This window comes from Xenopus laevis, chromosome 9_10L (assembly GCF_017654675.1).
Source record: "Xenopus laevis strain J_2021 chromosome 9_10L, Xenopus_laevis_v10.1, whole genome shotgun sequence".
Lineage (NCBI taxonomy): Eukaryota > Metazoa > Chordata > Amphibia > Anura > Pipidae > Xenopus > Xenopus laevis.
The window spans coordinates 720,883-732,384 of NC_054387.1; the positions used below are offsets into that span (position 1 = coordinate 720,883).

Genomic DNA, 11,502 nt, shown 5'->3' on the forward strand with positions numbered 1-11,502 from the left:
CCTGCTGATTTGTACAACGTCAATGGTTTGAGATACATGTGTATATACTCCAGCGCTTCTGTTTATTCCTTTAGTGACACAATGTACAAACGTGGCCAGTAATGGTCATTTATTTTGCACTCTCTGCACTCCAATAAACACAGCACTTTAATAACATACAGGCAAGTGTCATTGATAAAAGTGACCCTGGTGATTGAGGCACATAATAAGTAACAAGTAAAGGAATTGGCAAGTAGAATGTCGGACGTCGCAAACTCCTTCCCGGGGCCCTTGAGTTTCTTTTCTGCTTTAGGAAGAAGGAAAGCAAAACAAGGAAGAGGAGGGTATAAATGCTGCAGAGGAAGAAGGCGGAGGGCAGAGACGGCTGACAGAGAGCACCACTCACTCACACAGAGAAAGAGCAAGAACAGGTGAGTAGGTGCTGGAGGGCTGCCCTGTAGTCCTTATATTCTTCTCTACCACCCGCTGGTTCCACCCTACCCTCTCTATGTCTACTTTGTAAAATTGCACAGTGTATCCGTGTAGCGCTTTATAAATAAACTTACAGATTTTTTACACATTGACTTCCTGACTTTTTCTTCAACAATACACCTTCGTATTTCTGTTTCCTTTCCCCCATTCCTTCCATTCGTCTTTCATTTGCAGTCCTTCTACCTCCCACCTTCTAAATCCTCCCTATAATCTCTTATAATATCAAAGTAATAGTTATTGTAACATTTTGTGGGTAAGTGGATTGGGTGGTCCATAGATAAAACAAAAACTACATTCAGTTAGTTGTCTGACTGTACGTACATATATTTTTTGTCTTCCCCCAGACTAAGATGGAGCTTCATGACTACCAGTGGGAGGTGATTGGCCCAGCTTTGGAGGGCAAGAACATTATAATCTGGCTTCCTACTGGCGCTGGCAAGACAAGGGCGGCACTGTATGTGGCAATGAGGCACCTGGAGATGAAGCGCAACGCAAAAGTGTGTCTCATGGTTAACAAGGTGGGTTTATAAGAGATTTGGTGGATGTTACATTCAAGGTGGTAAATTTTCGTACAATATACAGTGCATGTGGGAGACAAGCCAACCAATATCAGCAGAAGACTTGATAATCGGTCGGCTTGTCAACCGGGCTGGCCGGAAAATGTTGATTGGGTGCCTTTGAAGGCACCCAAACATCGGCCATTGTTAGTGCTGAATCATCAGATACAGGTAGAACTCTATGGTTTCTCCTTCAGCTCTACACGTGTGTATTGAAACAAACACTTTCCTGGAAAGAACGCTTACAGGAAAGTCCATAATTGTAATGACTAGGGCAGGGGTGCCCAAAAAGTCTAGACCTTTAGCTGGTGATCAGTAGATCTTAAGACACTGTCAACAAACAGCTTGTCTAATTTACCCTCCTGTTTTATCCTTTTCATTGAGATATATATTATGTTAAGGTTACATAAGAAATAGTTGTCTATTAAATATAGCAATATACATTTTCCCAGAAATCAGTATATATAAGTCATATTTTCCATGGAACAGAATGTAAACAATGCTTTTATGGATGTAGATCATAATGGGACAACATCACTAATAGTAGACCTCACATTAGTAAATTATGGGCCATCTTTAGAGGGACTGGTCTTCCTCATTATATGCTCATCACAAGCATTTCTTGGTGAAGAATCTTTGAACATGCAAAGTTGATGTATGTAGAAGAAAGGCTATCATGTTTATCAGTGTAAACTGAGCTTTTATTGTATGAAATAATGACCGCTTGCATTGACGTTAGCCCCGAGTGGAGATGGCATCAAGGATGATGTCATGTCCAATCAAACTACCAGTTCCATGTACTGTAAACAATGCAAAGAATGAACAGACGTGTTGCTTCCATTGAAGCTTTGCATCTCATTGAACAGGTCCATCTTGTAGATCAGCACTTCAGCAATGAGTTCCATCCCCATCTCAAAGACAAGTACAAGGTTGTTGCCATCAGCGGGGACACCGAGCACAAATGTTTTTTTGCGGAACTGGTGCAGAATAATGATGTCATCATCTGCACGGCCCAAATTTTGCAGAATGCGCTGAGCAGTAGCAGTGAGGAGATACACGTAGAGCTGACAGGTGGGGCTGCGAGTAAAGGTAGCTGCATGATATGTAGTAACCCCTATAGCAATTAGCTCTTATATCTGTATAACTAACTTGTTAGAAGAAAGAATTCCTTGCAAACATACAAAATATATAAGATGCTTAAGGTGCCAGAGTTTGCTCAAGTTCTAGTAACCAATCAGATATTTGCTTTCAACCAGCAGACCAATAAATGTGACCTCATGATTGGCTGCTATGGGTGACTAGCTTGGATCGACAATTTGCACCAGTTGGACCATTAACATCTGGTTTCTGTGCGGCTTTGCAGCATGTTTCTCTCTCTCTCTCGCAGATTTCACCCTGCTGATCATTGATGAGTGTCACCACACACACAAAGATGGCGTGTACAATAAACTAATGGAAGGTTACCTCGAGAGGAAGATTACACAGAAGGGAAAATTGCCTCAGATCCTGGGACTCACCGCTTCCCCTGGAACAGGACGAGCAACCTCCTTTGAAAAAGCTGAAGAGCACATATTGCAGGTGACATCTCCATGGCTTTCGTTCTACATAGAGGGATCCTGAGCCAGATAAGAACATTCTTTTGTTGCTGAACTGCAGCATTGCCAGGCATTCCTTGAATGCCAACAGCTACAAATAGTGTGCGTTACAGTTTAGCAACACTGATATAGGTTGTTTAATATATGGACATGTCCCAGAAAGTATAAGTGGCTTCCTAAATATCTGAAATCATGTTTATCTATATGGATTTGGCCAAGGAGTCTCCACAAAGTTTGTTCTTGAATGATATGGGTGGTTTCATGCTCCAGGGAGCTCCCACCAAAGATTGATTAGCAGCCATCAAATCAGCACTACATAAAACCCAAGACGGTGTTACTACCAGACCCGGATTTGTGGAAAGGCCACCTAGGCCCGGGCCTAGGGCAGCAGGATTTTAGGGGGGCGACATGCTGCCCAACCACACCCACATTGGTTCAAAAACACTGGTGATGCGCTGGAGATACAATCATTTTTTAAATTTCCGTTGCGCCAATCCCCATTGCTCCAGTCCAGATGATGAAAATATGCACGAATAAAGGGGAGGGGACACGAACGGTAGTGGGCCTAGGGGCGCCCACTATGTAAATCCGGCCCTGGTTACTACGAAACGTTACTTAAGGCTAATTAAATGTAATTTTTTTCTCCAGATCTGCGCTAACCTTGACACTTGGAGAATAATGTCAGCAGAAGTCCATCGTGAGGACCTTGAAGCCAAAGCCAAACAACCCAATAAGCAATATGATCTTGTAACAGAAAGGCCTAGGGTAATATTACTCTTTATTGTATAGGTCAAGCTCCCTTGTCTTAGCCCTCAGTGTGACCACAATTTATTTTTCAACCTAGGACCCCTTTGGAGACAAGCTGAAGGAGCTCATGAAAACCATCCATGAGTATCTGCGTACAACAGATTTCTGTGAAAGCGACTTTGGCACTCAGTTGTATGAGCAGAAAGTGGTTGAACTGGAAAAAGAAGGTGAAAATAACATAAAAATCAAACAACCCTTGGATACTATTTACATGGACAGTACATGTGTATTCCAAATGCATTTGTTCTCTTTGTTCAAGTCAAGTTTGCTATGAAGTCATAGGCCATAGGAACCCTTCTGTGAATTATATTGCACGGTCAATTACTGTATATAAATACTGTTAATAATCATATATAATAGTTTTGCCAGGTTTACAAAGGACTTGTGCCAGAATTATTGCCACACAATGCCAAAATGGTCTCCAATTTATAGCGCCACCCAAAGAGTGTCATTATGTGAATAAACTACAATAAATGTATCGTGGGAGAAGTATGTCGGTCATTAATCAACACTGGGCAAATTTGCCTGTGGGCAGTAACCCATAGCAACCAATCAGTTATGGGCTTTTATTCAGCCAGCTGCAGGTAGAACAAAAAATTCCACTTATTTGATTGATTGCCATAGGTTACTGCCCATGGGAAAATTTGACCAGTGTTGATAAATGATCCCCAGTGGGGAAGAATCATTGTTAATAATTCATGTAATGTGAAAGTTGGATCTTGTTTATAACTGGACACCATAGTTCATTCTGCTTCAATAACACCATTACACGACTGCAACTTGGGAAGCATGCAAGAAGCCATGTAACTATACCTCTATGGGGTTTCAGGAGCTGTCGAGGCCAATAGGATGAAGCGGACATGTGCCTTGCACTTACGCAAGTACAACGATTCCCTACTCGTACATGACACAGTGAGAATGATGGACGCATACGAACTCTTAGATGACTACTACCAGCAAGAGAAAGTCATTAGAAAACAAAACGACCCAACTGATGCCTTCCTCATCCAGTTATTTGACGGTAAGGAAACATGGCTGATTTCAGAACTAATCAACCTTGGTGTATTTGCGACCTTCTTTCTATAACTTCTGAATCTCCTAAATGTAGGTAACCGAGCAAGGTTGTTGGAGCTGGCACAAGACGTACGATTTGAAAACCCCAAGCTTAGAAAGCTAGAAGAGATACTGAGAGATCAATTCCAGTTCTCCTCTGGGTCTCGTGGCATCATCTTTACTCGCACACGGCAGAGCACTCACTCTCTGCACAACTGGATTTCTAGCAAACATTCGTTCCAGATCATGGGGGTCAAAACAGCACCTTTAACTGGAGCAGGGTACAGCAACCAGAGCAAGCACATGACACAGGTACAAAACTGGGGACAGGTAGGCTTGGAATCATGAAACTTCGATGCTATCTCTAAGGACTGTTTATAAGGATATATTTTACAGGATATTCATGGATCTTGTTTACTAAGATATTTATAGATCTTTAAGCTTTGTGAGGGCTCGAACCATCACCCTCAATGAATGTTTACCTTTTTATGGAGATAAAAAATGTAAACATACTTTGGCTGATTAAATACTTTCTTTCCTTCTATCAGAACGAACAACGCGAGACTATTGAGATGTTCCGCAAAGGGCAGCTCAACCTGCTTATCTCCACTAGTGTTGCCGAAGAGGGTCTCGATATCCCACAGTGCAACATTGTTGTGCGTTATGGGCTGATGACCAATGAGATTTCCATGGTCCAGGTAAAGGAAATGGGATTAAACCAAGGTCTTTGGGCCAAGGAACATTATATCAGCTGAAATTGTCATAGAAATGTTTTTGTGGTCTTCATATTAAATGTTCTTTTCAAGGCAAGAAAATATTTTAGTGGCTGAAGCTGCTTCTGTTGACTATATAAGGAATTAACTGTGGGCTCAAGAATTATGAAGAATGCAGTGTCCATCAGAAAATAAGTATGTCATGTATTGTATTGTGCTTGTCATTGCTTCAAGGCCAGGGGCAGAGCAAGACATGAGGACAGTTGCTATTCTTTTCTGGCAAAGATCGGCGGGAAAGAGATTCGAAGGGAAGAAACCAATGAGACTCTTGAGGGACTAATGAAACGGGCCATTGAGGCTGTACAAAGAATGCCAGAACAGGAGTATCAGAAAAAGGTGAGTAGTGGAAAACGAGGAACATCTCAAATGTTTAAAAAAATATACTTGCAGCCCAAATTCATCTGCCTGTTCTGCTACAATTAATTCCGGAGGCATTCTCTCTCCAGCTAAGTCAACTTAAGTTGGCGGCTGACATATATATAGATGATTGGAATACTTAGGTCAAGTACTGATAAAGAGCCATGCATATAGTACCAGGATTATTACATGTATCAAGTACCACTGATATGTGGCGTGTATGAAGTGCAGCAGAGTTTGATAAAGTAATGGCACATGCCAAATATGACTTATAGAGAGAACTCTTGTATCAGTTACTGACATGGGACATGGATAGAGTGAGGTGCTGAACACTTAACTTCGGTACTAACCAATAAGGTATAGGAAGAATTCGTTTAATATGTAAAAATACAGGATAGTCTACTGTATATCCAAGAGACATATTATACAAGGTAAAAAATATATTAAAATGCTGAGGTGAACATCAGCTAAATAACGCCTCTTCCATTATCTTCAGTTTAACCCAATGCTATATATATATATATATGTTGCCATACAGATAAAAGAACTGCAGGAGGAGTCGGTTATTACACGCAAGGTTAAGCAAGCGAAGAGAGATCAAAAACGGAACACATTCTACCCTGAGCAAGTGCGCTTCTACTGTAGGTGCTGTAGTCAAGCTGTTGCACATGGAGATGATTTTCGGACAATTGAAGGCACCCATTATGTCAACATCAACTCTGATTTCCGGTGAGTAATTTAGGTGTCCCACATACGGTTGGTAAAAGCAATGTGTTCAACGTGTGGGGCTGATGTCGTATTTGGGGCAATAGGTTTCTTGGTTACACAGAAAACTGTCTTCATCATCAGTGGCGTAACTAGATGTTACTGGGCCCCACAGCAAATTAATTTTAGGGCCCCAAACATATCCAGAGGTTGTCCTGTTTTACCAAAATGTATTGAAATTGTATATGAATTTGAGCCTCATGGGGCCCCCTATACCTCCTGGGCCCCCTGCAGCTGCAGGGTCTGCTTCCTCTATACTTACGCCCCTGTTCATCATTGTGTATCAGGTTGTTGTGAATTAGAAGACTTGGACCAAATATTGCTCTTTGGTTTTATGTTTTACTTTAAAGACACACATCAATCTTAAAAAATAGGCCTTTATTTAAGTATGCAAAAATAAAACATTTTCCTTATTTGAGTGATCATACCCAATAAAGGTGTAAATGGCATTGCTGTAATTGCAGTACCTCTCTGGCTCTGCGTATTTTCTGCACACCCGGTTCCGACTCCTGAGATAATGAAGTAAAAGGCAGAAAATTAATCTTTCAGGAGTATTGACTTATGGTGGCCATACACGTGCCGATAAAAGCTGCTGACAGACCGAGTCGTCAGCTTATTGACCCATGTGTGGGGCCCTCCGACTGGCTTCCCCAATCGATATCTTCGAAAATCGTCCAGATGTCAATCGGGCAGGGCTAGAAATCTGTCGGACTGGGGACAGCATCTGTGCGTTTATGCGATCCCGCAATCCGAACGCCCGTACTCCTGCATTATGATCCGATCTCGCCAACCTTGAGGTGGGCATATCAGGGAGAGATCCGCTCGTTCATCGCCAAACAACCGGATCTCTCTGTGTACGGCCACCTTTATGCTACATTCTAAAGAAACACTGCTTTTAATTACAAATACAATTACAACCAGCTGTAAAACCACTGAAGACTTAACAAATAATGGATATTTACTTAGAATTACATTTTCTTTCTTTACATAAAAAGTTGTTGGGTTGAGAACCCAACAGAGCAAGTAGGGAATTGCAGAGAGGTTTTGCTAAGGTAACAAATGGCCCAAGGCACATACCCAAACCACACACACACGCACACACACACACACACACACACCCACCCACACACACGCACGCACACACACACACACACATGCTAGAAACAGTTACCCAGGAAAAGCAAATGAAAGTTCAGCTTTTCTTTCCTCTTTGTAACAGGATTTACTATGAAGTCTGCTCTCCACCTCTTGATTTTGGAAAAAAGATGGTGGACTGGACTCCAGGAGGAAAGATCCGATGCCTCTGTGGACAGGTAGGATGTTTTCCAGCTTAATGAAACATTAATGTTAGCATGCACTTTGTATGCAGCACTCTCTTCAGCCATAGTTCATGACTATTCTGTTCCAAACTTCTCCAGGGTTATGCAAAACTCCGCTGTACTCTACTGTTGCTTTCCCTCCTGTTTTGCAAATTTAAAGTTGATGTATAAACAATGATTCTGATATTTTATTTCATCTAAGAGAGACTGGTCGGACACATTTTTAATGTCTATATGCTTTTATTTATAACTTTAATGGAAATAAATGATAAATCAGGGCATCTATTTTGATTCTCAGTGTAAGGCTGAGACCTTTAGCCGGGACTGTCCTCCATCAGATTCTCAGCTTTGGTCTTAGGGCCATGGAGCAAATTTGACTATTTTGCCACTTGTGAGATTTCAAGGTTGGCAGGAGTCTGAGTTTTCCTCTTTATAGGTTTTGCTTGTGATCTTATTGACCCTGCTGGTGCAACTGGGACACCAGGGGCCCACCCAAAAACCTTAGACCAGGGGCCCACCAAGAAAATTTAGACCAGGGGCTTAGTACTATCATTCTTCCTCTCCTTACCCAACCTCTATTCTCCTAGTCTCTTTTAGTTGTACATCCTATAACCCAGTGATCCCCAACCAGTAGCTCATGAGCAACATGTTGCTCTCCAACCCCTTGGATGTTGCTCCCAGTGGCCTCAAAGCAGGAGCTTATTTTTGAATTCCAGGCTTGGAAGCAAGTTTTGGTTCCATAAAAACCAGGTGCAATGCCAGACAGAGTCTCAATGTAGGTTGACAATCCACATAGGGGCTACTAAATGGCCAATCACAGCCTTTATTTGGCACCCCAACAACATTTTTCATGCTATTGTTGCTCTCGAACTCCTTTTACTTCTGAATGTTGCTCACGGGTTCAAAAGGTTGGGGATCCCTGCAGTATAACCTATTATCCCATCTATTTAGCCTCTTTGTTCTCATAGAAATAGGGAATGGCCATGAAATAGGCCAAATGATTAGCAGCACATTTGATTAGCAGCACAAGGGCCCCCTGACACCTGGGCCCACCGGGAGTTTTCCTGGTCTCCCATTGGGCCAGTCCAACACTGACTGCGGGTCAGACAATCAGCACTCACAAATGAGAATGATAAAAATACATTCAATTTCTGCAATTCCTTCCACTGCTGGGTAACTGTCTACCTTCACATAACTTTCCTACAGGATTGGGGTTTTGAAATGATCTACAAACATGTGAATTTTCCTGCTATCTCCGTCAAGAACTTTGTGGTTGAAACACCAGAGATCAAGAGACCCTACGCTCGGTGGAAGGATGTTCCTTTCCCAGTGGATGAGTTAAACTATGTTCAGCACGTGAGGATTCATCCTGAACTCTTGGTTCATTTTGAGGACTGAGAACGCTTGTTCTTTCAAACACCTTTTTGCTCTTCTTGCACTTTTCGGTGGAGTCTTCTCCTTCTATTACCAGGCCCAGATTGGTGTTGAGGCCACAAAATATTAGGGGCAGCATGGCACCCAGCATCTTTCTGAGGAGCACTGGGGGGGGCGCTAGGACTGCGTGGCCAGGCACTAGGACCTCACGGCCCAGGGGTCGCCAGCACAAGAAATCCAGCCCCGACTATTACTATCATTATTATTATTAACACATTATAAATGATACAAGAGGGCCCTGCTCGATAGAGCTTACAATCCAAAGGAGAAGGGGTATGAGACAAAAGGTATAGGGATGGGCAAGATCAGGAGAGCATTGCATTTAGCAGTTGGTAGTACTATATAGTATATACTGAAGGATCCAACAAGAGATTGATCCAACAACAGGTCCTATCAGAAATGGCAGGATGGGTAGCCCTGGGCAGAAAGACTGGGAGAAACTTTTAAAGGAGACATTTTATATACTCATTTAGATATAGAAGAATTGTGCTTTAAAAAGTAGTGTTTCAGGCCGATACCCCTAAGAATCCCTCCCTTCTCTTCCACTTGCTGCTCCCTGAATTCCCAGGCTGTGCACTCAGCTCACTGCACTGTAGGACAGGAACCAATCAGCAGCTAGCAGGACCTGATAGGGAACTGAAGCCTGTCTGTGACTGCAGGGCTGTGATTGGCTGTCCCCCTCCTACTGTGCTTCTAGTAGGGACCGTTAGGACTCACCCACCCCTCATTTGAAACAGGGACCAGTGAACATCTATAGGGAGCTCCAATTTATAAAGATAATATTACCTTTATACTGATTAATAAACCTGCTAGCTGCTACAACCAATAATGTTTTCATGATTCTCCTCAATACATTTTCTAAAAAAGCGTGGAGTAAGTTGGGCCCTAGGCCAGTGTTTTTACGAACATGCCTCCAGCTTAGACGCTTGGAATATCACATCTATATTTATATTTAACTTAAAGTTTACTCAGAATGTCATGTGTGTGTTGAGTTGGCCGATTATTTCAGGCTCATTCAGGACATAAGGGATGTTATCAATGAATTATAGATACACAGTCAACACACAACACTGGAAGACAGGAGAAAACAATGGACAACTTGAGAAGAATAACAACAAGCAATGAAATGTATAATTCATAATCAATTACAATTTGTTTTTAACATAGAATGACCAGAATCAGAGAAGCACAATTTGAATATGTTGATTCCATGTTATAAAGGATAATGTAGGCAGACCATTGTCCTGGTCATATAGATTGTTCTAGGGGTCTTTTATGTCTGTAATAAAGTTTCCTTCTCTCATTAAACAACTTGGACTTGAACGTTGTATGTATTTGCCATTGTTTAAATGCGTTATGAGGAGAGATTTGTGCCATTATTGATACTTTTGTTTTCTATTACTGCTGTCATTCATTTTTAGCATTGTCCTGTAAGGGTTGGTCATTGTTCTTTATATAACAAAATGTAAGTATTTTAGCTGGGGCAGGTCAGACTGATTATATCACGCAGGTTCCTGATCAATCTCCCACCCGCGACCCTGTATTATTTTTACTATATATTGCTCTCTCCTACTCCCAGTCCCAGTGTATCACATGAACAATACACATCCCAGTCAGTCTCTCATTACTACAGGTATGGGACCTGTTATCCAGAATGCTCGGGACCTGGGGCTTTACGGATAATGGATCTTTCCGTAATTTGGGTCTTCATGCCTTAAGTCTACTAGAAATTCATTTAAACATTAAATAAACCCAATAGGCTGGTTTTGCTTCCAATAAGGATTAATTATATCTTAGTTGGGATCAAGTTGAAGCTACTGTTTTATTATTACACAGAAAAGGGAAATCATTTTTGAAAATTTGGATTATTCGGATAAAATGGAGTCTATGGAAGACCTTAATTCAAAGCTTTCTGGATATCGGGTTTCCGGATAAGGGATCCTATACCTGTACTCTGGTTTGTAACTATATTTAGTGGTGTAAATAGTGGGGGTGCAATTGCCTGCCGGCGGCCGCCCTAATGACGGCTTTTTTTTTTGTTGAGCACTCTTCTGAAACAGAGAAAAACAGCACTGAACTTACAACTAAAAAGATATTTGTTTCTATTAAATCTCTTTATTTTCTTAGAAGAAACACTGGGAAATGACACATTCTTCATTGCCATGCATTTTATTGTCCAATGTATATTTGCTTTTCCAATTGGCATTCACTAACCCTCAACTGCCAGAGAAACATGCGTTAAAAACCACAAAAAACAATCTTTACTTATTCCTGTGTCTAATGTCAGTAAAACGTAAGCTCCCCATAGACACCACGATTCTTCTTGCCGAACGACCGATTTTAGGGAAGTCCAACCAATCCTTCGAAATTA

The 11,502-nt window shown here is 41.7% G+C and overlaps 1 protein-coding gene across 1 annotated transcript; it reads left to right on the forward strand.

Annotated features, from left to right (window-relative positions):
* Window positions 1-387: 387 nt before the first annotated feature.
* Window positions 388-10,454, forward strand: dhx58.L (DEXH-box helicase 58 L homeolog). The gene is given in 13 exon segments (NM_001092446.2): window positions 388-410; window positions 816-989; window positions 1,895-2,099; window positions 2,416-2,606; window positions 3,272-3,388; window positions 3,468-3,597; window positions 4,260-4,451; window positions 4,539-4,795; window positions 5,032-5,181; window positions 5,431-5,592; window positions 6,152-6,342; window positions 7,598-7,691; window positions 8,904-10,454. Coding segments are annotated over 12 exon segments (2,049 nt in total). The 5' UTR covers window positions 388-410; window positions 816-821; the 3' UTR covers window positions 9,096-10,454.
* The last annotated feature ends 1,048 nt before the right edge of the window (window positions 10,455-11,502 follow it).